The sequence below is a fragment of the Dryobates pubescens genome, chromosome 26, assembly GCF_014839835.1.
Source record: "Dryobates pubescens isolate bDryPub1 chromosome 26, bDryPub1.pri, whole genome shotgun sequence".
Lineage (NCBI taxonomy): Eukaryota > Metazoa > Chordata > Aves > Piciformes > Picidae > Dryobates > Dryobates pubescens.
In genome coordinates, this window is record NC_071637.1 from 9857362 (window position 1) to 9885157 (window position 27796).

Here is a 27796-nt window from a genome sequence, read left to right on the forward strand (position 1 = left end):
ACCACGTAGTCACTGAACATGCAGAGGGTTTGGACAAGCTCTTCCTACAGACTGGAAAGGTTATGTTATTCCTCACTGGGCACCCAGAGCACCCACACTGGTGAGGCTGCCCAGGGGCTCTCAGCCCAGTCCTTGCTCTGTCAGTCTGCATAGTGCATGAACTTTATGCTCAGACATGCTGGGTATGAAACAGAACCACAATGTAACCACGCTGGTGGATTGCTTGTATGCCTGTTGTTTGTATTATTTATTTTAAAGTCTTTATCTGAAATGTCAAAGTCTGCCCTTTCTTGGCAGTGTTGTATCTGTGTCTTTGCCCTGAAAACGGACCATTTAGTCCTGTGAGTAGTTACAGCTAATTCGCACTGCACCAGTGCACATGAGCTCCAGTTCTCTGTGGAAAACCCAGCTCCCTCCGTGGTATTTTTACTTGGTAGTCACCGTGTTTTATACCGTTATTTAAACGTTGGCATCTGTAAATACTGTTGTTTGCACGGTTAAATGCAGTAACCGTGCTGCACGTTGGCTTTGTACCTTTTGTATTAAACTCATTCCTGGCATAACTGAGTGTTTGTAACCGGCAACCGACCTCTCCTGCTGCAACTGCCCGGGAGCAGGGGGCGGGAAGGGCAAAGAGGCAATACCTCGGAAGGATGCGGCCAGCTGCCAGTCCCTGCCAGCCCGGCCCAACTCCAGAACAGGTCATTTGGCCGTCAATCCCCCAAAGTCGGTGTTCTAGCCTGGGCGGGGGTTGTTCTCACAAAACAAGGGGAAACCCTACCCACCGTGCCAGGGCCACCTGAAAAGCAGGAGAGGCGGCAGCGGTTCCGCCCCGGTGTCGAGAGGGGACGTTGCGAATCTTCTTCCCCGCCCCGCGAAACAGTGGTACGTTCCGCCCCCCTCCGGCACCGGCACGGCTGGCTGCGCGGCGGCGGTGCGGACGCTCCCTGGGCAGCCGGAAGTGCGTAGTGCCCTCTACCGGAAGTACTGCCCTCCACCGGAAGTGTGTTGTCTGCTGGGGAAAGGACTCGGAAGCGTAGCGCAGCGGCGAGCGATATGGGATGCGATGGTGGTACCATCCCCAAGCGCCACGAGCTGGTCAAGGGGCCCCGCAAAGTCGAGAAGGTTGGAGGGGACCGCGTGAGGGCGGTGGGGAGAGCGGCCGGGGGCTGTCGGACTGGCTCTCTGAGCCTGGGCCCTTCCTGTGGGCCCACGGCCCCGAGGGATAGAGGCCCTGCGGAGGCCCGGTCAGTTCTTCCCCTTCCGCAGCGCTCGCGAACCGGGCATGGCACTCTTGGTGCTGGCAGCGTTGAGAGCATTTTGCGCGGCACTGGGCAATTCTGCAGTGCTGCCGCAGGGTGACTGTGGCGCTAACGGCAGCTGCAGTGGAGATCCCTTTGGCTTCTGGAGTATCCCCTTCTCTGATAGGACAAGAGAAAATGGCATTCCTTTTCCCCAGGGGAGGTGTAGATTAGACATTAGGAAAAGCTTCAATACGGAATAGCTTTCCAAAGCCTGCAATGGGCTGCACAGGAAAGTGTTTGAATCGCCAACCCCTTTCCCTCCCCACACCTGACTATCAGTGTAGCTGTACATTTCAGCATTTCTTGTATGGGCTAATGAGTCATAAAATTTGGGGGTTTAGACAGGAGGTTCAACTAGCATCCTGACATCCACAGATTTGCTTGTTTTGTTATCTTGGTCCTTACAGGCAATGGAACTGGTAGTTGACCAAAGCAGGGGTTCCACGATGCAGAAATGTGTTCAATAGATAAGAGTTAGTCCCTTGAAATTGATTATGAATTTTGCTAAAAGGTTTTGTTAGAGCTATTTTATGGGTTAGTTTTGAGTTCAGAAAGTAGGTTTGGTAAGATACCTGAAGGGTTGATTTAATGCTTTAAGTGTTACTTGATTTTATGTTTAAATAATTTGCAAACATAAAAACTATTTTAAAACCAGGGGTATTTTTCTTCCTTCAGGTTGACAAAAATGCTGAATTGGTGGCAAGGTGGAACTACTGTGCTCTGAGTCAAGAGAAGTTACGTCGGCCAATTGTGGCCTGTGAGCTGGGCAGGTATGACTGTTTCCATACACACCACTGTGTCAAAAAGCACTAAGCTGTAAATAAAAGAGTGCTTTGAGAATCAAGTATGCTTACTAAAAATCTTATGTTGCAGGTTGTATAATAAAGATGCTGTCATTGAATTTTTGTTGGACAAGTCAGCTGATAAAACTCCTGTGGAAGCTGCGTCACATATCAAGAATATTAAGGTAAAACAGCTTCTCTGCAGTTTTAGAGAGTGCTGTGAAAGTTAAAGCATGCCACAAACACTTATCTAACACTGAAAGTGTTACAAACCACAATGAAAAAGCTATTGCAAAAATGTTATTGTGGCTCAAAAATTATTAGTAAACAACTTAAACCTTGCATTTTTCTCTTTCAGAATGTAACAGAGCTAAACCTTGCAGATAATCCAGCTTGGACTGGTGATAAAGAGAGTATAAAAGGTGACAAATATGATGACATTCAGTCTGCACGCTTCATATGTCCTGTGGTGGGATTGGAAATGAATGGAAGACATAGGTCAGTATGTCAGTTTCTGGACTTTTGGGTTTTAGATGTGAGTACTTAGCTAAACCCAACATAGAGCAGGTAAAAATGTTTGCATCGGTGGTGTTGTGAATGATGTAGTTACTTCAAGCCTTTGTGGGGAGTATTTGTTCTCTTGTCAGGAGGAGGGAGTTCAGGAGGCTAGTAAGTGTCCTTTTACTTCATATTCAAGAGGAATGATAAAAAGTTAATCCTTTCCTACATTAATTTGTGTTTAATAAAGAGTAGTAGTACCCAGTATTCCTAATTTAATTCTTACATTCTGCAAATTAGTAAGTACCTAATTAAAGTGCTGATTCTTTAATTTGCTGAAGATAAAGTCCTGCTGACCCTTTGCAGTGTTGTTTCTGTGTTAAATAAAGCTCTTCACATATTTCTCTCAGACACAGGCTTTCTTAAAAATAATTGCATGGCTTGTCTTTTCTTTGAAGGTTTTGCTTCTTGAGAAACTGTGGATGTGTGTTCTCTGAACGGGCTCTCAAAGAGATTAAATCAGAAGTTTGTCACAAGGTGAGTTTTAATTCAGCTTTAATAGCAGTGTGGTCACAATCTCCACAGGTAGATGTATAGATGTAGATACATACATGTGCATATATATGTATTTGTATTCACATCTACTATGGTAAAGTGTGGGAGCTTTTATCTGAATATACAGATTGAAATAGAACCTACAAATGGTCTGAAGTAATTCCATATGGCCTTTTAAAATGTAAATGTTTCTAAACAGTTGTAAAAAGGAGTATTTTTATTCCCTGAGAGTTTAGTCTTGCAATTACTTGAGAAATTAATTTTTCCTCAAACAATGACTGGTTTTGTTTCAAGGTTTCTGACTGGTTGGTTGGTGTGTTTTTTCCCTAGATGCAAGTGGTTTGTGTTTTATCAGTATCAGCTCTCTATTTAAACTGATGACGTGTTCAGGTTCTGTTTTGATGTATTTTTAAAGGATTTTTCCTGTTGGTTTTTGTCCTTTGGTGGGGACAACTCCTCATAGAATTTTCATCAATTACATGAATTATTGTGTAACATGAAGTGCTGGTTTGATCCCCTTATATTGGTTTCTTCCTAGCTAGGGGCTGCTTCTGCTGTCAGGGAGATTTGTGACAATGGTTGCCACACTTAGGCAAGCTATTTTTCAGCAAACACCCTGATATTGGAGAAAAGAAATTGTATGTTTGCATTAAAACAGTGAAGGAAAACTTTCTCAGTGAGATGTTGCAGGTGATGTGGAGCATTATTAGGTGTAGCCTCATGTTGCTGCATTGAGTGGTGATTTTGTTCTTTAGAATACTGGTTTAGTCCTAATGGCTCTGCTTTCCTGTTGGCAGATACTAATGTATTTTTAATGAGGTTTTTTGTTTGCATCTAAATTTTTGCTGATAGATGGATGTAACTTGATTGTTCAATGCAAGAGTGAGATGGTTTGGCCAGTCTGATCGTTTTACAAAAACTAAATGAATCCTTCATGCTTTTTTTTAGTAACCAGTGTTGAACGTAGCCTCATACTCGCACACATCTCTTTGCACATACAGGTGAAGTCTTCACAGTATTCAGGAGAGTGCCCCTAGAAATAATGGAGTGGATATATAGTATCATCTAGTCTGTCATCTTTTATTGTTCAGTTTTGGTGCACAGAGACAATGGGAACCAGCTGGGGCAGTATGATTTAGTCCACATTGCCTTTCAGGTCAAAGAGTGATTTGGTAGAGTTTTGGATGCATGCTGATAATGTTCTCATTCTTCATTCAAAATCAAGAAGAGGGTCCAGAGCCTTTCTAAATAGGATCACAGGGTTGTGTTTTCTGGTAGCTAATGGTTTGTTTCTATCCAAAGTGCTAATTAGCAGCGTTCTTCCAGCAGCAGTGGAGTGTAGTAAAATGAACTAGAACTGATGAATAAGAAACATACCATGTGTATTGTACACATGATAGAGTCAGAACCTTCTAATTTATAAATGAAATCCTTTTCTAATTCATGCATTGTCTAAACCAAACAGTTTTTCAAGTACAGAATGTTTGAGGGTGGTGGATTACCATACATGTTTCTGCTGGTGCTAACCTGTATTTCAAGAATTACAACATGTCTTTTGAACCAAAATCCAAGCTGTGAGATTCATATGGGCCACAGCTGTTTAGGGTTTCTTTTTTTCATTGCCTTGCCACCTTCAGTCTGCCACTATATGCCCAAACATGCCCCTGCAATGTCTGTGTGTGGGGTGTTGTTTTGTGACTTCAGAGAGTGAGAGTAGTTGCAAAAGAATAACCCTGTATTTGCTTGTTTATGCTGTGTATTCACTCTTCTTTTTTCAGCTTCAGAATCTGTGTTTTCACTTCATCCCATGGGATTAGTTTATAGCATTGATGTAAACTGGAGAAGTGTCAGATCTAGGAGCTGTGTGGCAGTTCTCTTCCCTGCTGCTGTGAAATTCAAGAAAGCTCTTTCAAAACAAGCTATTCTTATGTATTAATGCACCCTGTGGGCCCACAGAGCAGTCTTGATAGTCTGCTAAATTGTAAACAGCAACTGTTTCCCAAAGGGCTTTGGCAAACAGATGCTCTAATGATGCAGTGAAAACATTCACCAGAGAATAGAGATCTCCAGCAGCCCAAACAAAGCCTTTGTGCTCATACACTTTGGAACTAGATAATGAATGTGTATTTTACACCACTACAAGATGCATGTCACAAAATGTGCTTCATAAGACTGTAGGAAATTACTTCCCTGTGCTCAGGGCAGGGAGTTGCTTCTTTTCATGGCCTTCCAAGCCATGGCTTGGCTCATGGGAATGCTTACTGCTTTGTGAGAAGTCCCACAGACAGTTGTCTCATTGCTCAGTTTTCTTCTGTTTTTTTCCTGTGATAGCTCATATAACTGTTTGCCCACGGATACTCGGATCACTAAATAATTGTCTAGGAAAAATGGAATGCATGTGCAGATTTAGTGTAATTCAAGGAACTGGAGACCCCCAAGATGAAGCATTCAACTTTCCTGAGTTATCTGAGCAGTATTTGTTGTAGTGCTAGGTTTGAAAGGCTCTATGGAGTCTGTGCAGGAAGGTTTTTCTATTGGAGTTCTCTTTCAAAAAAACCCATCATTTTCTTCAATAGAAACTTCACATGAAGAGCTGACAATACTAAATATGTGTATTTGTCTGCTTTTGCTGGAATTGTTAACTGTATTGGTATTAGGGGAAGGTGCAGGAATATGAGAGGAGAACTGTCATGGATGGAGGAGGGGCAACTGCAATTAGTTTGAGGCCTTTTTCCAAGTGACTTACCTCCCTTGGAAGCAAACAGTTTTGCTTCACATCTTAAGTAGCAGTCTGAGAGATTCAAGTTGCAAAATAGCATTAAAACATGAAAACTGAGGTAAGCATATAATGAGACACTGCAGCAGTGTTGAGAGGAATGGTGACTCTTACTGCCAGAATGGGAAATGTTTTGAACTGTCTTGCCAAAATATGGCCAAAGATTTTTTGAAAGTAAGGAGAATTTTTTTAGTGGTGGTTCATGTTGGAGAGTGAGCTTGTTAGATGAAGTGCTTGGGACACATCTTCAAGCTTCTAAGTACACTGAAAAGAGATGAAAGAGAACTTGAAACTAAAACAGAAATGAATACTCATGAATACGACTAAAACTTGCAGTACCTTGTTACCCAGAAGTGTGTATCAGTACTAAGTCACATGCTAAATGCTTCCAGATAATAGAGTTCTGTTAGCAGAAGCCCTGCAGATCAGTTTTCTGTTGCATTCTGCTTCCTGTTCTTCAGGAAGAGCTATATTTGACATGTAAATTGTCAGTTTATAATTTGCACTTTTGCCTAGGATGTTTTCATCTGTTGTCAAGTTTAATTCTCCAACAGACACTAAGATCAAAATAGTGAGCAAGACAGTAACTACTCACTCTTTCTGTACTGGATGAGATCTTGAAGCTTGTAAGTTAGTGCTAATCATGGGTGTAGATGGAGAGGAAGGCGAAGTGATTAAACATCATGGAACTTGTGTTTCAACTGGCTTCCTGATTCTGTGAGCATTCTTTGGTACCTCCTTGTCTGGAAGTCTGTTATTTGACAAAAATTAAGCTTTTGGAAATGAGGGAACAGAGGAATTACCTAGCATTAGGTAGCATCTATTTATCCTCATTTTGGGAGGCTTGGGAAAAATAAAGCATCATTTCCAACTTGTGGTATCAAACTCTTCAGCCTAAGAAGTTACTGTTGGTATAATAGTGTGCTACAGGTAGATCGGAGGCAGGGTAGTGGTTATTGAATCTGTGTTGCATGTTTTACTGGGAGTTCAGGAGTCACTCTGAAAGCTAAGGACAAGTTTACATTTTAAAATGCAATTTTCTGTATCACTTGAGAATTGATTTTTGCAGTTGTTTTCAGAGTCAACAGACGCAGTTGAAATCGTATGCTTAGCTATTAAAGTCTGCTGTATAAAACACTTAATCAAGTGTTTAACTTAGATACAGAGCTATTGAACCTCAGGCTTTTTGAAACAGAAATGATGCTTACATCTTCCAGGTAGAGTTCATGTGTGCGTTCTGATGTGGAGCGGTGTTTCCTTCAACAAGGTCGTACTGATAGTATTATGCTCTTAGATTAACAGTCACCAGAAGTTAGTAAATATTGGTTGCTGAGATGTAAATTCTGTGACTGATCTACTCATGGCATGATAATGTTTACAGAAGGCATACAGACCTTCGTGAACATGTTTGTGTATGTTTAAATGCTTTCAGCTTTCACAGGTTTACTGCCTGATTTTCTACATTTCTTAGAAGCAAATAATCTGTCCAGACTATACTGTGATTCTGGTTGCTCAGACTCATGAGCAGACCACTGTTTCTTAGTGCATGAATGTTTGATGGGCTAATTAGGATTTTCATGGGAGTGTTATATATGTAAAATTTTGTTTTAAACGTGAAATCCTTAAAGGAAGGAGGACCATGCTCTAGTGATTTTCCTGCACTGCCATGGGTAAAATCATAGAATCAACAAGGTTGGAAAAGACCTCAAAAATAATCAAGTCCAACCTGTCACCCAAGACCTCATGACTACTAGACCATGGCACCAAGTGTCACATCCAATCCCCTCTTGAACACCTCCAGGGATGGTGACTCCGCCACCTCCCTGGGCAGCACATTCCAATGGCTAACAATTCTCTCTGTGAAGAACTTTCTCCTCACCTCGAGCCTAAACTTCCCCTGGTGCAGCTTGAGACTGTGTCCTCTTGTTCTGGTGCTGGTTGCCTGGGAGAAGAGACCAACCTCCTCCTGGCTACAACCTCCCTTCAGATAGTTGTAGACAGCCAGAAGGTCTCCCCTGAGCCTCCTCTTCTCCAGGCTAAACAATCCCAGCTCCCTTAGCCTCTGCTCATAGAGCTTGTGCTCGTGGCCTCTCCCCAGCCTCCTTGTCCTTCTCTGGACACAGTACTCAAGGTGTGGCCTAACCAGTGCTAAGTACAAAGGCACAATGACTTCCCTGCTCCTGCTGGCCACACTATCCTTGGTGCAGGCCAGGATGCCAATCAGACATCGATTATATTTTAAGAAGGCTTTTCATGCAGGTTTTTGTTGTTGCTCAATTTCTGCAGAGCAAACCAATATTATATAGCACCTCACTGCTCAATTTTTCCTTTTGATTCCATTCAGAAGTGATACACAACAGGTGTTTTGTGTGGTGGTGACAAAAGGTAAAAGGTAGATACTGGCTTTGCTGCAATAAGGAGCACTCCATTCATGTTTTAAAAGAAAACATGGAATGGATAAATGCTGGAAGTGGCCTGCAGTGCATTGGGTGTGGTTTGGATAATAATTAATTATGAATATTGCTGTGATTAATACATGCCAGAGACCCATTATCTTCAGCAATGGTTTGCAGAGGTATTCCCAACAAGCTCAGTATGAACATGCTGCATGGCTGTTTTTTGTCTTTATTTATTATCTTCTTTATTTCTCTCCATATATATATATTTTTAAAAAGGGCATCTCAAGCCATATTTAGCCAGAAAATAAGTCCTGGGTTATACACAAAACAGAGTATAGGCCTTTGGGTTGAGTTTGCACATTTCTGTAAATAAATAGGGACCAGATGGTCGTCTTTTAGGTTAAAGTTCATTTGAAAGAAATTATGTTTCCATGAAACTCAGTGTGGGAAAATGAGAAGTACAGTTCTAGGAACCTGGGAGTAAGTTTGTAATGAGAAACTTTCATGTTCTATTGTTGGGTCTTTTGTTGATTCATTTGATGTTTTGGGGAAAATGCTTGGTCTGTAAGTCAGTCCTCTTGTAAAAGAGTGATATTTTGGGCACATATTGAAGCTTCCATCTAAACTGCTTCATGACATTTATAATCTGTAGACTCTGATAGAGTTTATAAGTAACAGGATGTTTTATTAGGTCCCACCAGAGTTTGTGCAAAATAACTGGGAGCTTATTTTGGATTTACTGGAATGAAACTTTCATCTGCATTCTTGTCCAAATACTTCTAAAGGAGGAGGAACAGTTTAAAATCACTTCTCACAATTCAGATTTCTCTCTGTAGCACCTAAAGAAAGACCTTTGCAGGCTGTGTAGAGAAGGTCTTATAAATATTTAATCTAATGGAAGAGTTGCCATAGTGTATGAAAGACCAGCGCCTATATCCTCTCTGTTCCCTTATAGTACCTCAATCTTTTTGATTGAGTCCTGAAGAGGAAAAAGCAACTGTTGTCTGGGAAAGGGCTGAATTGCTGCTCTCTTTTGTTGCCCTTCCCTGGTTTTGCCACTTCTCTACTGTAGTGCAGCCATTGCTGCTTGGTCTGCAGAGGGTTTGGGAAATGAGATGCTTGTCCTGGTGATTGCTATCTATAATTCTTGTAGACTGTAGCAGGGTTCAGGGAAGTTTTGTTTCCCTGGGTGGCTTTTTATCGGTTTTACTTTGTTGCCTGGGCTCAGATTTCCCACGTTTCCTTGCCCTAAACTCCTACCAAGGCTCAGAAACCGGGATTTGCAGCTAAACATTGGTTGCAAGATCCCTGCTCCTGTTGCCCTTTTCATTAGGAGCACAGTCTGAGTAGAGTAAGAGTAACGTTGCCATGCTACGCAATGGAATTAGAGAAGCAGCTGGCCATCAAACAAACCATCTAACCAAATAAACATACACAAACAAAGCAACACACAAACAAACTAAAAAAACACCACAAACATGAAAACAGTGAAATAACTGTCTGAAACTTGCTTATCTACAAGCTCTGAAATTTTAGTGAACTTCATCATTCAAAGTAATCTATTTCCTGAAAGATACAGTGGACATAGCTTTAACTTATGTTCTTTATCTGTGTTCAAACATTGTTTCCGTGTTCAAACATTGTTTCCCTTTTTGGCTGCAGACATGAGGAATGTGATTTATTTTTTTCCAGTTAAATAATTCACTTAAAGGATTATGAACTTCCCCCTTCTCCTCAGTAAGTTATAGATGTAGACATGTCATTTTCTTTAAGAATTAACCCCTCTGCAGCTACTGCTCTTTATATCAGTGTAATGAATAAGAACTGTTTATTTCATTGGTGGTACAGTATTGTGCTTACCCTCATGCTGTAATGCACAGAGTGAAGTCTATGGCTAGAAACGTTACTGGTTTCTGTCAGTATTTTCAACACTTGTTTAGATGTACTTGAGCTCAGACATGCAGCTTCAAGTTGAAGTAGTTCTCTTCCTGAAGCCGCCAGTGATCTTCAATTGGAATTTCTGCCTGGTGCAGCACTTTGAGCCTGTGGCGTCTCTCTAGACAGTCCATAACAAGCGGGTATGTTGCGGGCTCGAATTTGTTGGCAAACAAATGAGGTGACTCAATAATCCACTGTAAATCTCCTAGTCCATAGACACAAATGTCTCTGATGTAATGACCTGCAAAGACAAATTGAAGGTATCTGAAAGCAGCAGAAAGCTGAATGGAATTTAAAAAAAAAAAAAAGTTTCCCTTTGTAGAGTTCCTAACAAAAATCTACCTTTTCATTTCACTTAAAGCATCACTAAAATGTATCTGGAGGGTAATGCTGGATTTTAAACATCAAGGCAAGGGTTTGGTTTTGCATTTTACACAAATGGGTACACTACCTCCATCTGCTTCACTGACGTATTGCTCTGGTTTGCATTGTGTCTGGTAACTGGGCATGGTGAAGTTCTGATCTACCTCTGTTTGGGTACCTGTTTAACCTGGCAGTACTGCACTGTGCTGTGTGCACAGAGAATTTATGTGTGCTTTCCCTGTGGTCAGCACTATTCTCTTCAATTTGAACAATAATAGAAAAGGAGATTTAACCCAGTGTTGAAGAAAGTATCCCACAATTGCTTAGCAATTAAAGCCTCAGCTCTTCACTGGAAACTGATCAGTCGTGTTGGTGCATTTGCAATTGGAGGCTGGCAGAAGAGTGCTCAATGTATGGATACTGTGACCATCTGTGTAAGAATGTATCAGAAACCATTTAGAAAGGATGTAGTGCAGTAATTTAGTAGGGGGGCTTGCTGGTTTATGTGATACTTCCAGAATAAAATATACTTGACCCCTGAGGCACAATTAATAGCTAATGTATGGTATAATAATGTAATTTGCAATGAATGCTAGTTAGTGAATCAGGTTTGAATTCATGATGAAAATTCAGGTTACCTTTGCAGCCTCTATGTGTAGTTCCTTCTTGATCTTTCCATTTAATGGCTCGAATGTTTCCTTCCCAGTCAGCATTGGGTGTAGCCCCTGGAGCATCTTTGAAAACATAAGGTTCTGATAAAATTTCTTTCTGCTTATTACAGGGAAAACTTTCACTGTTGAAGACCTTTTACATGTAGCACATTAAGTATCTACTGTTATTTAAATCAAAAGAATAGACATCATTCTTGGGTTTATTGCCTCTTTTTGTTCCTTGAGAGCTTGAGCTTTCATGTAGCAAAATACTTTTACTCTTTTTATAACAAACCTTTTTCTAGCCTTGTAGCTAATGGTCTGCACCATAAACAGTAATTTTCGGGAATCAATCCTTGTTTCTCCAACATTAGGAGACATCTCTTTCTGAAAGGGCATCATCATGGCTCTATTTATGCAAAGCAACTCAATTAGTTGGTGTTGTTAGGCTTTGAGTTGGAGCTCAGAGCTCTGTCAGAGCCCTTACAATGCTGTTGGGCATGGCTTATTCAGAGTAGAAATAACAGAAATCTTACCATTTAAACGATTCAGTGTGACCCAGTAGTGCTCATCTGGACTGTATGTGTCTCTTGACCACTCCAGCAAATCTTTTGCACGTGCATCAGTCAGTGTAAACTCTACAAATTCTTTAGTGAGTATGTAATAGGCACTGCCAAAATATATTGTCAAATTGTGTGGAGGCTTAGCTTTTATATTCTTTGTTGGATACACGTATGACATTCCAGAGTGTACCGACTCTCTGTAACTAACCTGTGTCCTGTGTTTCATGTGAGCTGGTTGGACTATGCCAGGAGTCATATTCTTACCATTCCATTTACTTTTGATGTATTGTATAATGTCTCTGTTTGTTTTAATGGGATAATCTTGACCACAGAGATTAATGACATAATTCCACTGGATTTTGGAATTGACTAGATCTCTCATGCAGTTGATATCAGCTTGTAATCTTGAAAATCCTGCATAAACAACACTTTCTCTTTTTGAGGAAATGAAAATATTTTCAAAGCAATTAATGAGGTTTTGTACAGCAGCTTTATAATCTTTTGGGGACTTTTCGTCGACATGTATGCAGTAAATATTCTGAGGCATATAAATAGCTCTTAGCAGCTTTACAAACATTTCCAGCTCCTTGTGAATTGTGATAATGTATGCCAAGGAGAAATTTCCTTCTTCATCTGACAGTGGCCTGGTGATAAAGTGCAGAGTCTTCAAAACCATGGAGCAGTTGCACGAGGTCTGAGTGCAGCTGAGTGGTTTAGGTTGATAGGTATTCTGACAGAGGTTTCCTATTTTAAAGGCAGCTGCTTTCCCTGCAAAAAGAGCTGAACAAAGTTCATCTGGATAAAAACCACACTCTGCAATATTTGCCTTCATTTTTTGTTCACTTGGCTCTTCAGAAAACATATCCTTTAGGTAGATGAAAGTGTAGATGAACATGCAGACAGCAATGCACAATAAAAATCCTGACTTTGTTGCATCGAGTGGGTTCATCTTTTGTTTTCCATAAATTGTCTTCTCATCATAGTTTAATGAAGTGTTCAAATTACCTGAAAGGAAAAGTAAGATATAAACCTGTTTGACTTCCTTTTTTTAAATAGATGTGACGTTGAAGATGTATTTATAAATGTTGAGATGACTGTCCTTCCACTTCCTAGGAGGAGCTCTCTGTGTGCCCTTGGAAGTGGTACATGAAGCAGCCTTTCTAGCACAAACAGAACTACCCAGAGAACCCAAATGGCTTTGTACACTTCATTACTTGAGTAAGGGAGGGGTGGTGTAGCCCATCAGATAGATTGTCTCAGTGCAGAATAAAATTCTATGTGCCAGTAAGCGAGTCCAGTGCTATAGGTTGGTCAAGGTCTAGCTTTGTAATAAGAAGGCTGTGTGAGAGCACTGTGTGCTAAGGGACAGCTGCTACTGCTATTTCCTTAAGGCCTGGGAAACCTTAACGTTCTGCCAGAGGACCAGAATTCAGTAAATTAAATCAGCAGAAAATTTATTAAATAAAGAAAAGGAAGAGAGTAGAACATAATCCACAAAATACACTGGGTTTTATCCTTATAAAGACAGCAAATGTTTCTGTCTCTGACAGACTTGTGGTGGTTGGTTGTTGTTTTTTTCCCCTCTGACATCTTTGTATTAATGCTTTGGAAAACAGAACGTGCAGACAACACTCATTTCTTCTTTCTAGCATACGTGCATCTCCTGAGATAAGTTTGCTGCTGCCAGTCCCAGCATTCAGAAAGAGCTATGTAATTTACATCAGTGTTGGCATAGAATTTTTTCCTGTGTGATTTCTTTTCTTTCTTACTCTGATGAAAGATCAGAAGAATGAGAGTGCAGCAGCCCTGAGTGCACAGCAGTTACATGAACTGTTTATCCTTGAAGCATTTAGAGCAAATACCAGGGGTGGACCAAGGGTCCCATCAGCTACCATTAAGTTTAATAGTTAAATGAAGAAATACTGTGAGTTTATTCTAAAGAGAATTAATTTTCTCTCATTTAATGCATTTGCTTTTAAACAGATTTGTAATTCACCTCTAAATATTTCATGCTCTGCAGCTGTCAACATCACAGTGTACTTGGTTTTACATAGGAACAGAGAAGCAGCATATTTTTATAAATGTTTCTTTATAGGAATGCTGTTGTGGTCAGGAGGCCACTAGAAAGAAGTGGAAATGACTTCTTTGATGAAAACTCAGTATGCATCTTGCCTTAGAAGCTCGAAAACAAAGAAGTCATTGTAGTTAGAGTAGAAATGAGGCACAGAATTTAAAACTAGATTAAGAATACAGAATTTGAAGCAAGAGAATGGATACTCTGTATTACCACAATGTAAAAATCTGTTGGAAAAGACTGGATTTATGTTATTGTCCTTACTGGTATGCACTGGATTTCATGCTGGGAAAATGCCTCTTTTCCGTTTATCATTCCAGAGAGTGGAGTGGTGTGTTAGATGGAGGCTTCATCCTTTTTGCTCCTATGTTCTGTCAGCAGTATCCTTCAGTCTGCATTGAATGCATAGGTCAAAGAAAAACATTAGGAAATCACATCCCAGAAGAATATTCTTTTCTTCACAGCTCCTGAGGGATACATTTACTGGATAAACAAGCTTGATGAGAGTATTTGATCCAGTCAAAGAGAAAACTTCAGCAAATCAAACCCTTGTCAACCTTTCCTCCTTTCTGCACACTATTGAGAAAAGCAATGCCACTGAAGGGTGAAAGCCAGGGGGGGTTGCAGTAAGAATGAAATACGCCAGTGCTGTAGCCTGCTACCAGCTGACTGCTGCAGCACAGAGATTTGCATAAGGGTCATTATGTACCTGGTAGCAGAAGTTGGGGAGAGGGAGTGTCTGTTGAGGAAGCATTAATATTTGTGGACCTGGCCAGAAAAAAAATGGTTTTGTTCTGAGAGAATTATTACAGGAGGAGCACTGAGGTTGCCCTGAATTAGTGAATGGGATGAGATCTTTATGTTGCATCACAGGGAGGGTTAAGTCTGAAGGCACTGGGCAGCTGTAGAAATATTTGGGACTTTGTACTTCCTTAGAATATAGAACATCTGTACAGAATCAGCACAGCTGCCAGGATTCTTCCTTAAACACATCTTTGTGGACAGGTTGCAAAGGACAGAGCCCTAGGGAACCAAGCTATAACCTGTTTCTTGCATACACTTAAATTTTTATTACCCTTCAAAGAATAGCTTCCAGGGATGTTTTGAATTAAGTGTTTACTATGGATTTTTCCTATCGAGTTGCTGGGCATCTAGAAGCTGTATTTCAAATGGCAGCACAAAAGTGCACAAACACCCTGTTACCAGGTAAGAAGAAACAATTCCTTCTCCAATGTTAACATGTTTCTGGGGAATGACTAAATGATGAAGCCTTGTCTACAAGAAGAGAATGTCATGTCTTGCAGCTTCAGGCAATATTATAGAATGGAAGCATTGGCTTTTGCTAGTGTTTTACCAGATTTAGGGCTAGAATTGCAGTCGTTAGTCCTGTGAAATTTGCCACGTAAGATTCCTGTAGCCCCTATGCTATTGTTTGCTGTCAAGGACTGTGCTGACATATTTCATCCTGCCCTTGAAGAGCAAGGTGTCATCCTATCCAGAAGACCCACTGTCCAGGCATAACCTGGACTGTGCTGTTCAGCCTTTTAATTTATTAGGTACTTACTATTATCAGAATGTCTTCTTGAAACTCAGCCTTTTCTGTGGTAGGGATTAGATTTTCTAAATCTGGAGGATGAAGTTGCATTAATTTCTAGAACTGCTGAGAGTTTGACATTCCTCAAAAACCCTGTCTGTAGGATTTTCAATCATCTTTATGGCTGCTTTTATGGATCTTACTTAACAGAAAATTGTTGTTGTAAGCTTAAGCTTCTCCATCTCAATTAAAAAGGTAAGCTCTAGAGAAAAAGTGGAATTAGTTCACACCTGAAAACAAGCCTGTGAAATACCATCTCGGTTCATCAAGATCCCATTAGCTGCATATTTTGCTGTGCATTTCATAGTAACAAGTCATTTTACAACTCACTCTTTCTTCCTGCAGTAGGATTTTGAACAGCATCATTGCACCTGTAGGTATTTTGTCTGTACTCTTTGTGTTTGCTTAATATTGATGTTACGATAACATTGATGTGATAAAGTTCATGTGATGGAATAATCTAGTGAAACAAATTATTTGGGAATGCTTATGAGTTAAAAGGCATTAATTCATTATTTCCAAATCTTTTTATGTCTGTTTTCTCTCTGAAAGGTGTTTACAGAAGCATTCATGTAGACATTTTATAAACAAGTGAATACTAACTGTTAAAATCTCCTTGTTAAAATCAATTCTTGCAACTGCCTTTGACTTTGGTTTTTACTTCAGCCTCGGTAAGCATGCTGAGTCTGCTTCTGTCTTGTGACATGCATCCAGTAAAAGAAAACATTTCTTCATCAAACCCAGTTAATTTAGAAATTGTAAATCATTCTTTAAAATACTGCATTGCTGTTTATTAATACACCCTCAACAGATTTATGGAGGTTCAGTTGTTCATCATTGCTATTTTCTGTTTTCCTGTTACGTGTTTTTTCCTTGCATGTTTGACCTCATCATTTAAAACAAATATTATGAAAGCTATTTAAACCCTGAAGTTACAGGCTGTAAAAATGAAATCTTGTTTGCAACAGAGCATAAAAAGTATCCATAAGTATTGTGATGTTTATAAGGCAAACAGCAGTAGTGGTAATGACCTCCATCCTACCCGAACATCTATGACAGTAAAAAAAGGGGGGGGGAACCCTGAAACCTTGCTGCAGATTTGAGACTTTTACTCAAATGAAGCAGATCTTCTGAATTAGAGAAATTAAAACATGTTGTGCTTTAATTAAGGAGAAGCAAAAACCTGAAGTCTAACAATCCAATTTATTTAGTCTTACCTTGTACAAAATCAGCCAGGAGACGGCAGCATAATAAAAGTAAATAGTCCCCCCGTCCTTCAGCAGAATTCAGACAGCATTCTTCACTGTCGCTTGTGTGGAGATCTTGCCTAAGTCAAAGGGGTTAAACATTAACATGAATGTTTTCATTTAAGACCTCATCTGGCTTCCCACAATGCTTGGCATATTTATTCTGCAGTAATGCTCTTTGGCTTCAAAAACGTCCTCTGTTTCACAATGATGAGAGAGAACTTGGGCTTCTCGAAATTCTGTTGCCACACTTTCTGAGACAGCCTTTAAAGGACTGAAATCAGACTTTCAAATCTGTAGAGTACATTGCTGATGATTATAAATAGTATTGCTTTACCTCGGAGGCATTAACCTCTGCACTGCTAACGGAGCATGCTGGATGATGAGAACTGGAAAGGAAACCAACCCTCTTCTCCTCCTCCTCCTCCTCCCCCAGTTCTTAACTGTTTGCCTGCTGAAACTTTCCAATTTGCAGCAAATAAGTATAGCGGAGAATTGCCTCTGGTCATTTCAAATAGCTGGAAGCTTACAAGAATAAATTCCTTGTGAAACCACGTGTTTACTGTGTTACTGCTTATATAAAGGTGCCTGAGATTTTTAATAAGTGAAGAGTTAGCAGCTTAAATTTACCAGACTTAGGAGCTTTGGGGTTCTAGAAACAAGCGAGAAGGCTGCTGTATTTTGGTCACATTCAGATCAAAATAGCATATTGGTCAGAAATAAATAGAGGGAAAACCTCAAAGTAAATTAAAGTGCTGCTGCAGGTATGGCAGATACAAAATTATCATTGACTTTAAGGGAAGCTCTGTAAATAGAGGTTTCTGCTTGGATGATATATTTGTAGGAGATGCTACAACTTATGAGGAAATTTCCCATTCTGTGAATTAGTTTGTAGGAGGCTTTCCACTCTTCAAACATTACCCATTTACTCTTTGATTGCATGTCTCACAAGGGTGTCACCATCAGAACTTAATCTGGCACTACCAGATGAATAAACCTCTATGAGAGCATCTCTTAAAATATGTTTTTAATTGGCTGTTACAAGGTACAGTGATCTTTAATACATCATCTTGTGTGGCTGGTATATGAACAGCATATATGGTCCTTGTGTGAATAGCATATGCATCAAATCCTCCTTCTAAATGCTGCTACTAAATACTATTTAAAGAGAGACAGTCAGGCTGTTGTTACACATGTTCCATAATCTACAGGGAAATGGTTTGAAGAAGTATTCAAGTCTTTTGTGCATTTCCTAGTAGCGATCATATTTAGGAGGACTGCGGGAGTTAACTTAGTGTTTATGTTGGGAAAGAGACTTCAGATTTCTTATAAGACATTGAACTGTAACAGGGAAGTCATTGTGCCCCTGTGCTCAGCACTGGTTAGGCCACACCTTGAGTACTGTGTCCAGTTTTGGGCCTCTCAGTTTAAGAAGGACATTGAGACTCTTGAACATGTCCAGAGAAGGGCAACGAGGCTGGGGAGAGTCTTTCAGCACAAGCTCTACGAACAGAGGCTGAGGGAGCTGGGATTGTTTAGCCTGGAGAAGAGGAGTCTCAGGGGAGACCTTACTGCTCTCTACAACTACTTGAAGGGTGGTTGTAGCCAGGAAGGGGTTGGTCTCTTCTCCCAGGCAACCAGCACCAGAACAAGAGGACACAGTCTCAAGCTGCACCAGGGGAAGTTTAGGCTCGAGGTGAGGAAAAAGTTCTTCACAGAGCTGTTTGCCATTGGAATGTGCTGCCCAGGGAGGTGGTGGAGTCAGCATGCCTGAAGGTGTTCAAGAGGGGAATTGGACGTGGCACTTGGTGCCATGGTTTAGTAGTCATGAGGTCTTGGGTGACAGGTTAGATTTGATGATCTTTGAGGTCTTTTCCAACCTTATTGATTCTATGATTATATAAACAGTGTAAACATTTTGATATTAAAGTGTACTTGCCCCTTGTTCATTTGCATTATATTAAGACTAGAGTAGCCATGGGTGGAACTACATCTTTGATGCTGTATAAAAAAACAAAAACTAGTCTGCCAAAAGTAGTTTACAGAAGAAATGATGCCACCATCACCTTGTGTAGCTGAAACTTAAACTGTAAAATTTAGAATTCAGCAAATCATCTTAAACTCGGATTTCTTTGGTACTGGAAAACCTCTTGTGTTTTATTTTCTAAGAAAGATAGGCTCTCCTACTATATTAAGATGCTTGAAATTTTAAAGGTTTTCATTATTTGAAAACTAATTTCACTCTTTCTTTTACCAGTTCAAGTATTGTATTTATGCTTAAGCTGATAAATGTACACCTTCATTATTCTAATGATTTTAAGCCTTTGGGTAGGTTTTGGTTTTATTTTTATGTGAAGTTCATATTCCTGTGTCTGTATGTGTATACACATGGGATTTGTAGAGTACATAAGTTTGAGTATCAGTCTTTGAATACTTTCTGATCGTGTTTGCACACCCTTTAAACAATTCCTGGGTGTGAGCGTGTTAAACCATTTAGATACAAACTGTTTTGATCACACTTTTGTAGCCGGACCCTGAGAGGGCTTTTAGACAAAAATGGAGCTGCATGTCCAGCATCTCCTTCAGCTAGCGTCCCACTCATCTGCAATTACAGATTGAATCTTGCATTCAGATCTGCAGGCAGCTCTCCTAAAACAAAAATCTGTCCAGAAGACCTTAATCTGAAGGCACAATCCTTCTGAATTTGCAAACCCCAAATTTCTTTCTACATTCTGTCGCAGCTTTGAGATGAAAGTCTTTTTTTTTCTTTTTTCTTTCTTCTTTCTTTTTTTCTTTCTTCTTTTTTTTTCCCTTCTTTTTTCTTTTTTCCTTTTTTTTTTTTTCCAATGAAGAGCTAGTGAGCCTTATTAAAGAAACAGAATTAAATCTTTGCATTCAACAGGACCAAAATTAAAAACACATTTGCTGCATGCGTGATGCAACAACAAATGGTTACCTACTGGAGTTAGTGAAACCTGGGGAGGTGGGTTTGGTTCTATACCTACAGCTTGCTGTACTTAAAGTATGTGTGGAAGCATTTGGTCTCTGTAATTATGATGTGGCTGTTGTCATGGCAAAAAAAAGAGATCCATTTCACTGAACCAGAAGAGCACACTGTCTTTATTTTCTCATTTCTTGTAAATATTTTTCACTTTAGAGCAGTTCCACCTGTGTTTTCCAGATGGGAACCTGGGTTTGCTTGCTTTTTCAAAGTGCAGAATGGGTTGAAATTAGGGCCCCGTGGCATAAGTGGAAATTTCCTCCAAGTATGAAGGTGCTTTTTAGTATGCTGAACAGAATATATTCTAAAATAGTATCGATTGTAATCACTGGCTTGTAGGAGTGTGCTGGTCTTTCATGCTGTATTTGGAAAACACCCCACTAGAAATGAATGTTTAGGGTTTCTTCAGGATCAAGACAGCTGCCAGTTGCTCTTTCCTCAGTGTGAAGACTGATACATCTGTCTTCATTTCCTAGACTTCTCACTCACAAGTGTCTGAGATCATACCAAGCTGGTATTTCTAACACTAGCTCATTGAGTAGCAATGGAAAAATTTGGGCTACTCACCCATTTCTTGTGTGTGACTCACTATTCTGCCTGATTTACTTTGTATGCAACCCTTGATTCTCCTTCATAATCTCTCTGACCACCTTGATTTTAAACTGTGTTCATCACTTGAGTGGGCCACAGTCAAACCTCTGTCCACATGTCCTTTCATTTGATTAATTCCTGCTGCAAATACACGAGTAACCTTTCTAAACCTTTGTTTATAAAACAGGAGAGTAATGACAGAGGTGGGATTATAAACTAATCTTGCAGATTAACAGAAAGCTTCTGGATCTAACAAAATAACAACAACAAAATTGAGAAAAGAAAGCATTGTAGTGAACCTTCTGGCTTTGCCAAATGATTGCAAATGTGTGCAGTGAAACATCTGTGACTTCAAGCAGAAAACAAATGTGCAATTACATGAAGCACATTACATGCATTATCCATTATCCAGTGTTTTGAAACTTGGCAGTGTTTAATAAATCAGATGAGAGACAATGAGATGGCAAGTCTGGGTTAATGAGCAATGCCACTTTTTTTGACCAGTTTTTATTCCCACAGTAATGTAAAAAATAATATTAAAAGAAAAAAGGTTTTCTGGTTAGCTGTCAGGGAGAAAAATTCCCTCTGCTGTCCCTTCTGCACGTACAAGAACAACACCTTCCTTGTCATTCCTGGTCAGTGTAAAGGAACTGCTCCTATCAGTGGTTGTTTCTTGTATTACTATGTTGAAAGACAAATCCTACAGTAGAATGGCATCGTGATTGGATTTGAATCGGATGCCTTAGTGGGTTTCACTGTGGGGCTCCAAAAACTGAGTAGAATCTAGTTAAGTGTTTGATTTAGTCAGAGTACATTTTATGCTAGTAAAACAAAAAACCCCTGCACAGAAAACACACAGTGGTTCCTTTTTTTCCCAGAGGAGAAAAGTGAATCAGTTAATAGGAACTGATGGTGGAAAATACATGCCATTTCTGTAGCCTGATTGCATGGAATAGGGCTTTGAAGAACAACAAAATATTCTCCTATTCCTGACATTCTTTTAGAATTCACTGTGCAGATTGGTGTGTGAGCTGGTTTGAAATGTGGTTATCAGGAGTTCACAGTTCACTGCTAAGAGATGAGTATTTATTCTCTTTGTGAAGAGGGGTACTGTCAGTCAGTGTTCCTTTGCTCATTGCTAAAAACAACAGAGACATTTCAGATGAGAAGATGTATTAGACTATTAAAAGGGAAATAACTATTGGAAAAGAAACATTACAAAGCAGGGGAGGATTGGAGAGCTTAAACACAGTATTAATTCTAACAAAGTTCAACAGTGTAAGGATCTTGAAAAAAACCACTAGTTTTGTCCTTTTTTTTTTCCTTGAAGTGTGGTGTTCCCTTTCAAGAGGGAGATGTGATTGTCCTTAATGGTAACAAAGAAGATGTGGAAGCATTGAAGAAAAGAATGGAGGAGAGAAGACTTAAAAGTAAATTAGAGAAGGTAATCCTTTTATGCATTGTTTAAAAGAAAATGGGAACAATTCTTGTGTGTAATGTGTGCTCTTAGATCACTCAGCTTTTTTCTGCTGATATTTATGCAGAGTAAACAGTTCACTCAGTAAACTGTGTTTTACTTCAGTGCTGCTTTTAAAAGTAGTGAGAATGTGTGCAGATTTTGCTCTTGACATGTTGAAGTGGGTTGTACTGAAACTTTTTTGACTAGCAGGCAGTGCACAGTGATCTGAAAAAGCACCAAATTCAGTGCTATGGATCAAATGGACGGTGTGCCAGCTCTATTGCAGGGTTTTCTCAAAGCAAAGGGCTTGTCTTAGTTAATGCTAGTAATGAGCAAAACATTCCCTGTATTTCATACAGTGGTTCCTGCTGGCAGGTTATTAGTTTTTTGATCTTCAAGTATCCTCTACTGGCCGCTGTCAGAAATGCACTACTGGGATGTGTAGATTCCTGCTTTGATTCTGTAAGACCACAGTTTGGAAATGCTGTCACATTTTGTGGTTCTTACAGTCCTGAGCCATTACTGGTGGTGCTGATTTTCACCATACTGTTGAGCTCTTTGCATGTATTTGTTTCCTTTCTGACTAAGCAAAATGCCATAGAAGCAGTTGTTACAGTTCTGCACTCTGTACTGCTGCTTTGTGCAGTTGTGGTTCTATGGCACTCTGCTGTCAGATGGGGACCACTCTGCACACAGAACTTTGTTCAGAATTGGTTTTTTTTTTTTTTAAATTATCATTTTTAACTGCTATTATTTGGAGGATGATAAAGCAAGCAAGAACTTCAGTGTTGACTCAGTCCAGAGTGGAGACAGGTATAGCTGAATTTCAAGAGTATGAATCGTTGCCTGACACTGTCAGCAACTGAGACTTCAGATGGACACTGATCATCTCTCCCCTGTTACTGTGCTTGACTTTTGTCTGCCTGTTGGGCTAGATGGCATACAAACATTTCCCTAGATTGTTTTGACACCAGTTCTTGTTTCCTTACCAGCAAGCATATGATTCCTTCTCATCATAGAGTCTGTATTCATCTGTGCTAATAAAGCATCACTGGGGCTGGGCAATACAGCAACAAGGTGGTTATTCACAGAGATCCTGCTGTTCCATTTCCTCTCTGTTCAGAGCCTCTGCACTTAGGGTTCTGTAGTTTCTGATGTAAGAGTGATGCTGTAAATCGTATGCTGTCTATTCAGATGTTGTCTTTTTCTGTTGGGTTGTGTGGGTTTTTTTGGTTTTGGTGGGGATTTTTTAGTACTTCATCATTTAATGTTTGAAAGAGTTTTAAAGGTAATTTGATCATAGCATATTGCAGCTCTCAGTAAATGAGTAGTCAGCTCTCAAAATCACAGGCATTTGCACTCCATTTTCATTAGAAAGGTGGGACTGACAAAGCACCTATGGGTTTGGTTCAAATAATGTGGAACAGTCTGCAACTTGGTACTGGCCCAAGTTTCTGCACAATGAAGTACCACCACCTCTGTCTCTTACTGTATCAGCACCGTTGCTGTAGTGGCAGACTAAACAAAATCATGCTTTGGCGTTTGGGTTCTATATGCCTTAGGTGAATATGCAAGTAAGTTTAGTTTGTTCAGTGGAGACTTACAGGCAGGTACAGGATTTGCAAATCTCTCAGTAGGCTTCTTACAATTCATCCCTGATTTCTGAGCAGTTTTTTTGTGATTCTGCCTTGTCTTGCTGCACCAGCTGATCTTTTTGCAGCTAGAACCATTCTTCTCTGCTGTCACTGGCACCATTCACTCTAATCTGAGACCTCCAGTCCTAGTATCAGAAGACAATTACTAGTTTGGGGGCGCTGCTGCTCAGACCTCTCCCTCAATTCCTTCTTTCAGCTAGGAGAGCAGGCTAAATGGACATACTGTATTTGGAGCAGGAGGCACAAACTCCTTTTCTTTATACTAAGGAGATAAAGCATAAGGAAGAAACAGCTAACACTAGGTATAAAACAAACACTGAAGCTCAACTGTGCCATCTGTGCCCATGATGAAATATGTATAATATATATTCATTGTCTATAATACATATGCATACTTAGTTTTACAAGCATCTCTTGATTCACATGGGAAGCACTCTGAAAAGAGATTTTTCATGTACTCAGGCAGGAGGAGAGCAGGGTTTACTTTTAGACTAATAAGCCTCTGCCACCACCTTCTGGCTAAGCTTTGCAGCAACATGGTGCTTTGGGTTTTTTCCCTCACATGCTTGGCAATATGGGTTCTCCTGATTTTTATAACTCATTTAAATATATTTATTTTCTTTGAGTTTGTGTAGCTTTCTTGAAACACATGCAGCATTCTGAATGTATACAGAGCCATCTTTTGTCATAGCACCACCAATGACTTCTAACACATCTTTGGTTTTCAGCTTGGCATTTATATAATCAAAGCCTGTAAAGGGATTCTTGTTGCTGTTGTTTGGGTTTTTTGTGGCTTTTTTAAATCTGGACAAACATAAATTAACTTGGAAAATCTGGTCCACAGATGGCTCTAAAAAATCTAGGTTAACTATTTGCACCTTTTCTTCCCAGGCAATCTCGTGACAGAGGGCCCAGCTATTGATAGTTACCCAAGAGGGATTTTTTGATTAAGTAAAATAAAGAGGATACAAGATGTAGTATTATTCTGTTTTATTGATCAAGGTCTTTATTGGTGAGAGTTAACTGTGTCTTGTTTAATGTGCAATTTAGTGTCCTGCCATGTGGGTTCACAGTCTCAAAGGACCTTAGGGATGATAACAAAGAATGCAAACCAAAATACCATATCCAGACAGTCTGGTTTTGACCTGCACAATTTTCTTTGAGGTAACTTCAAGTTTCCAAAGTTTTTCCACAATGAAATAATACCAAAGTGTGGATCAGTATTGTGGGAGGAAGAGTTAGAACAGAATAGGCCAGGCTGGAAGAGACCTTCAAGATCATCGTGTCCAACCCATCATCCAACACCTCCTAATCAACTAAACCATGCAACCAAGCACCCTATCAAGTCTCCTCCTAAACACCTCCAATGATGGTGACTCCACCACCTCCCCAGGCAGCACATTCCAATGGGCAATCACTCTCTCTGTGTAGTTCTACTATATAGGACATAAAAACATACTACATTAAATTGTTTGTCAAATACGAGTTGGGAATGGCATTTCCTTTGGAATACATCACATTGACAATTTCTGCTTGTGTCATTGCAGAAAGCAAAGAAATCTAAGTCAACAGAATCAGCCCCTCGGCAGGATACCACTGAAGGTAACCTCACAGATAGAAATGCAGTGTAACCCTCTGAGTCATGAAGCAGATTCATGATTTCTTGTTTGTTTGTTTGGGTTTTGTTTTGTTTTGTGTGTTTTGGGTTTGGTGGTGTTTGGGTTTTTTTTCTCTTTCTTTCTTTTTGTTCTCTTTCACAGATGCCCCAGGTCCATCAAAGGCTAAGAATGGAAAGGACTGCATCACTTCCAGTTCTGGAGAAAGGCAGATTATCTTCACCAAAAGCTCAGGTTGGTGTTTACTGTTTAACCTAAATGTGGCAAATGTGAACAAATAATTCTGCTTTGAAAAATACTGTCGGAAAGATCTTTCTCTGGCTGTTTTGTACCGTAGGTTTCAGAAGCTACCCTCTCTTGGGTTTTATTTTTTCTTTTTCTCAGTAATAAAAGGTGAACTCTGGTTTTCAAGGGAGCCATAATGTTGTAGCTCACTTTTCCAAAGAATGTGCTCTTTCAAAAGTCTGTCCTAAAGAGCTGCTTTTCCTAGCTGGAATAGGAAGCTGCCTCATAAACAGGCACAAACAGTTAAGAGAGAAAGGGATTTTTTTGTAGCAGTGAGAGAGGTGGTATCAGAAAGAGAGGCATGGACATTTTCCTATCCCAGATATATAGTGATGCAGAGACCATTATTGTTGGTCATACATGACTTTGCACAGAATAAAGGGAAGAGATAGGCTCCCTGGGGACTGTATGTCACAAGTTTAGCTTTTTGTCATTTGATAGCTCTAAACAATACTTCAGGGTGGTGGGATACTTTCGTGTTTCTTTCTTGAGTTCTGAGTAAATTTTCACTTAGAGGAATAAAAGTCATCCATACTGAACTACAGCACAAGGGATTTACACAAGTGGGAAAGAATTCTCTCTGCAAGATTTTTGAATGCTTTTGGAGCATAAAATCTGAAGGCTAGGAACTTGTTGGCTGTGGAGTACAGCCATGGGATATGTTTGTGGCAGCCCTGAAGACAAGGCATATGCTTCTGTACACATTGTTTTTAAGTATTTTATCTTTATTTAAATACTCCTCTCAATTGTAAGCTGCTGTGCATGCTTCTTTCTTTTCCTTTTTCTCTCTCAGATAATGGAAATTCATCTGTGCCAGCAAAAGTCAATAAGGCTGCTTCTGCTACTACGAAGAGATCCATTGCAGACAGCGACAAGTCTGAGGCATACAAATCTATTTTCACATCACACAGCTCAGCAAAACGTTCAAAGGAAGAGTGTTCCAATTGGGTTACTCACACAGCCTACTATTTCTGAAACTATGAGCCTGACTGTAACTTTCACTACTGCTTTCCTTCCCTGAGGCTGCTTCTGTACAACTCTGATAGAGCTTTTGTTGTACTCTGATGTTATCTGCAATTACTCAGTTTATAAGTTGTTTATAAACTTGTGAGTAACTAATGAACTTGAGTTAGTTGGAGTTTCTGTTAAATAAGAGAGAGATCACCAGGATCCACATTGCTCCAGTAGACCTCATTCTAAAATGATGGAGTTTTTGCACAAAATTTTCTTACCCCAGTTGGATGTGGTCATCCTTACTGACACTGGCCTATGTCCTTGGGAGGAACAGGAGGAGTGAGGACAGGAGGATCTGCCTGCTGGCCTCTTTTACTGAGATTTGCCACAGCTGTAATTAGTTTCCAATGTATTAGTACAGAAACTCAAACTTTTTTAAACCCTCTGACAGTAAAAAGAGCAATAATGCTTTTCTTTTGTACTAACTAACTAGGCCCTCACTAGAACTACTGTGTGTTTCTTAAAGGTCCTGTTGATGTTTTCAAGTAATTTGCTTTTTAAGGGAATATATGAAAGCATAAAGAAAATGTTTGTACAATGTTCTGCTTGTACATATTGTTGTAGCCTGGTTTTAGTCCCAGAGTACTCATTGTAAATTATTGTCTACAAAGATCAGCCTGTAATAGTAAGGCTGTTTTTTTCCCCAAAAAAAACATTTGGAGGTTTACTTTGTGGGTATGTTTTGGAGTTAAAAATATCAGGTCTGAGCTTTCTTTTTTCCTTTCATCAGGGAATCAGAATATGTTGGAACAAAAGTATGATTTCCTTTGCTCTTCTGCTGAAATAGTAAGGTTCTGAGTGTATCTTTTGAGGAGCAATGTGAATTCAGCTGCCATGAAAATGGAAGCATTTGCACTGGGTGAGAGAAAACCACTTGGTGAAAGAACAGGAGCAGGCAGATGATAAATGGCTTTTTAGGGAGAAATGATTGAGCACCAGTGTCGTGGGAGTCGGTGCCAATGGTGGCTGATGGAGGGGAACCCTGCGAGGCTGAAGTTAGCTTCTGAGAACTTTTCATGTTGCAGGCAACCAAAATGTGCTGCTTCTGCAGCACCTGTAGTACTCATTGGTTTATTTTCTGACATAGAATTCTCAACAGCAGACAAATACTTGACTCAGAATTGCTTGTTACAGGAAGATGCTAAACATGGTTTGTCATTCAGTTTTGCTTTTGTAATTGTGCTTTTTTACCCCTGTGATGTTGATTTTAAATAAACCTTGCTCTGGTTCTATGACCATTAACACCACATGTTCACTTGAACTGATACAGAACTGCTTGTTTTGTCAGTGTTGGAACAGAGTAACTTCTTCTGGGCTTTCCTGTGGCCCTTTTTAGCTTTTTTTCCAAACACAGGAATCCTCTTAAAATGTTATCATAGAATCATTACAGTTGGAAAAGACCTTTAAGATTGAGTCTAGCCGTAACCCAGCT

At 39.9% G+C, this 27796-nt stretch overlaps 2 protein-coding genes across 2 annotated transcripts; one reads left to right on the forward strand and one right to left on the reverse strand.

Moving 5' to 3' along the window:
* Positions 1–1002: 1002 nt before the first annotated feature.
* RTF2 (replication termination factor 2) lies at positions 1003–26807 on the forward strand. Its single transcript, XM_009903183.2, has 9 exons — positions 1003–1125; positions 1980–2074; positions 2178–2271; positions 2445–2584; positions 3043–3121; positions 21666–21779; positions 24997–25051; positions 25210–25299; positions 26144–26807. Exons 1-9 carry the CDS (start codon positions 1057–1059, stop codon positions 26323–26325), a joined length of 918 nt encoding a protein of 305 aa, XP_009901485.2. The 5' UTR covers positions 1003–1056; the 3' UTR covers positions 26326–26807.
* LOC104302650 (beta-1,3-galactosyl-O-glycosyl-glycoprotein beta-1,6-N-acetylglucosaminyltransferase 7) lies at positions 9950–17148 on the reverse strand. The gene is made up of 6 exons (XM_009903182.2): positions 17081–17148; positions 16714–16823; positions 14167–14294; positions 11802–12833; positions 11254–11349; positions 9950–10493 (listed from the first exon to the last, which is right to left on the reverse strand). Exons 4-6 carry the CDS (start codon positions 12775–12777, stop codon positions 10267–10269), a joined length of 1299 nt encoding a protein of 432 aa, XP_009901484.1. The 5' UTR covers positions 12778–12833; positions 14167–14294; positions 16714–16823; positions 17081–17148; the 3' UTR covers positions 9950–10266.
* Positions 26808–27796: the final 989 nt, after the last annotated feature.

Coding starts and splice junctions, on each gene's coding strand:
- RTF2 (XM_009903183.2), top strand. CDS start 1,057: ATGGGATGCGATGGTGGTACCATCCCCAAGCGCCACGAGCTGGTCAAG. Junction 2,272..2,444: donor CACATATCAAGAATATTAAG/GTAAAACAGCTT, acceptor TTTCTCTTTCAG/AATGTAACAGAGCTAAACCT. Junction 21,780..24,996: donor TTAAAAGTAAATTAGAGAAG/GTAATCCTTTTA, acceptor GTGTCATTGCAG/AAAGCAAAGAAATCTAAGTC.
- LOC104302650 (XM_009903182.2), bottom strand. CDS start 12,777: ATGAACCCACTCGATGCAACAAAGTCAGGATTTTTATTGTGCATTGCT. Junction 11,350..11,801: donor CACACTGAATCGTTTAAATG/GTAAGATTTCTG, acceptor ATGTTTTCAAAG/ATGCTCCAGGGGCTACACCC. Junction 10,494..11,253: donor TACACATAGAGGCTGCAAAG/GTAACCTGAATT, acceptor TTGTCTTTGCAG/GTCATTACATCAGAGACATT.